The 2,500-nt window shown below is 36.7% G+C and overlaps 1 protein-coding gene across 1 annotated transcript in view; it reads right to left on the reverse strand.

Annotated features, from left to right (window-relative positions):
- rmc1 (regulator of MON1-CCZ1) overlaps positions 1-2,500 on the reverse strand; it is a 21,206-nt gene that overhangs the window by 10,182 nt on the left and 8,524 nt on the right. The window contains exons 11-12 of the mRNA XM_080050308.1: positions 2,245-2,289; positions 1,433-1,486 (exon numbers count right to left, since the gene is read on the reverse strand). Coding sequence (XP_079906434.1) covers positions 1,433-1,486; positions 2,245-2,289 — 99 coding nt within the window. The remainder of the gene's footprint in view (positions 1-1,432; positions 1,487-2,244; positions 2,290-2,500) is intronic.

Here is a 2,500-nt window from a genome sequence, read left to right on the forward strand (position 1 = left end):
CCTCGTTTAGTCCTAACTCTGGGGACTGTAAGTAGACCTGTCCCAGACGACCTAAGGGCTCTGGACGGTTCATAACGACACATATGGACACATTGAACCCATTTGTGAGGGCAGAATTATTTGTAGTAATGTATTTCTACAATGACTCTCTTGTAATCTTGCTCTAGTCTTTATGTGTTAAGAAGTCAAGAGATTCTTAGATAACTGTAGTGTATGTGGAATGTTTATTGGGGGCAATCTAACTGGGTTTACCTGTCCCTTTGAAGATATTGTGTTATCCTGTAACCCTTAGGCCAATGTTTCTACACCCCCCGCCCCTCTAATGTAGAGGCATAAAGGGTCTCGGAAAATACTGTTCAGGCAGGCAGTCCCCTCCTGGGCTATTTTTTTTGGCATTTTCATGCTTTATTGATAGTGTAGAGACAGAGTTGAAATGGAGCAGAGAGGGGAGTGACATGCAGAGAACGACCGCGGGCTGGAATCGAACCCGGGTCCGCTGCTGGCCGAGGCCCATGGGGGGGAGGGGGGGGACGCCCTACCAACTGAGCTAAGGGCACCCCCCCCCCCCCCTCCCTCCAGGTTTCTGAATCAACTTTACTCTGTGACTCTGTTGTTTTGTCGGAATATAGAATTTCCCCGACAACATTCATTTGCATTTTCTTTGTTCATTGTAAGTATGTATATATTTTTTATGTATTTTTTAATATAATATAATATAATATAATATAATATAATATAATAAAATAAAATAAAATAAAATAAAATAAAATAAAATAAAATAAAATAAAATAAAATAAAATAAAATAAAATAAAATAAAATATAATATAATATAATATAATATAATATAATATAATATAATATAATATATATAGATATTTTTTTTTTCAAGTTAACATTTTTCTTTGACTGTTAGTACAATTTTGGGTTTATATATCGGTTTTTTTTGTCATTTATTTTGTTGAGATTGTGTGTGTGTGTGTGTGTGTGTGTGAGAGCATGTGTGTGTGAGAGAGCATGTGTGTGTGTGTGAGAGAGCATGTGTGTGTGTGTGTGTGTGTGTGAGAGCATGTGTGTGTGAGAGAGCATGTGTGTGTGTGTGAGAGAGCATGTGTGTGTGTGTGTGTGTGAGAGCATGTGTGTGTGTGTGTGTGTGTGTGTGTGTGAGAGCATGTGTGTGTGAGAGAGCATGTGTGTGTGTGTGTGTGTGAGAGAGAGCATGTGTGTGTGTGTGAGAGAGAGCATGTGTGTGTATGTGTGTGTGTGAGAGAGAGCATGTGTGTGTGAGAGCATGTGCGTGAGAGAGAGCATGTGTGTGTGTGTGTGTGTGTGTGTGTGTGTGTGTGTGTGAGAGAGAGAGCATGTGTGTGTGTGTGTGTGTGTGAGAGAGCATGTGTGAGAGAGCATGTGTGTGTGTGTGTGTGTGTTCTTCACCTTCACTAGCGCTGATGATGATATCCGGTTGGAAGACGCTCCAGGAGGAAGAATCTTTGCTACAGGTTCAGGTTAAAATTAGTACGTTTTTTTTAATGTATTTTAAAAGTTCTAAAAATACACTTATTTACCAAGAATATTAAATAGATATAAAAATAAATTAAAATTAAAATATTTTTAATTATCATGGTGTTATCATCATGGTATTATGGTTAAGCTAGTACATTTGAACAATTTTAAATAAATAAAACTATTAAAAAATATATATATATTAAAAGTGCAGTGTGTAATATGACATCATCAAGAAAGTTCTACAAAGTTCTAGAATGCAACGCTCCCTGGGTAACCCCAACCCTTTAGAATAATAACAGAAGCTACAGTGGCCTTCAAGGACAAGAACAATTCTACATTTTAAACAATGCACCTGATGACATTCCAACTATGACACTTTCAAGATGGCGGCACTAGGCCTTGGTCCAAAATATGCAGAAATATGGACATATATGAGATCCTTTCTAAGGGAGAAAAAAAAATTAAAAACATTTTTTTCAGCTATTATGCACTAAATTAAATGTACTTATGGATATTATAATTACTTTCTACAAAATCTGCTAGGAAATAAAACCCAAAATTCTACACACTGCAGGTTTAATTAGATATAAAAATAAATAAAAATTTAAATATTTTTAATTATCATGGTGTTAATATCATGGTATTATGGTTAAGCTAGTACATTTTAACAATTTTAAACAATTAAAACTATTAAAAAATATATATATATATTAAAGTCTTTTTTTATGTTGAAAGGATACAGAGTTGACACGGTACAGGAGGTTGAGAGGGGACGACTGCTGGACCTGAGAAATGAATAAACACATTATGAATTAACTGTGTGTGTGTGTGTGTGTGTGTGTGTGTGTGTGTGTGTGTGTGTGTGTGTGTGTGTGTGTGTGTGTGTGTGTGTGTGTGTGTGTGTGTGTGTGTGTGTGTGTGTGTGTGTGTGTGTGTGTGTGTGTGTGTGTGTGTGTGTGTGTGTGTGTGTGTGTGTGTGTGTGTGAGTGAGTGTGT

Source organism: Ammodytes marinus, assembly GCF_949987685.1.
Source record: "Ammodytes marinus genome assembly, chromosome: 21".
Classification (NCBI taxonomy): Eukaryota; Metazoa; Chordata; class Actinopteri; order Uranoscopiformes; family Ammodytidae; genus Ammodytes; species Ammodytes marinus.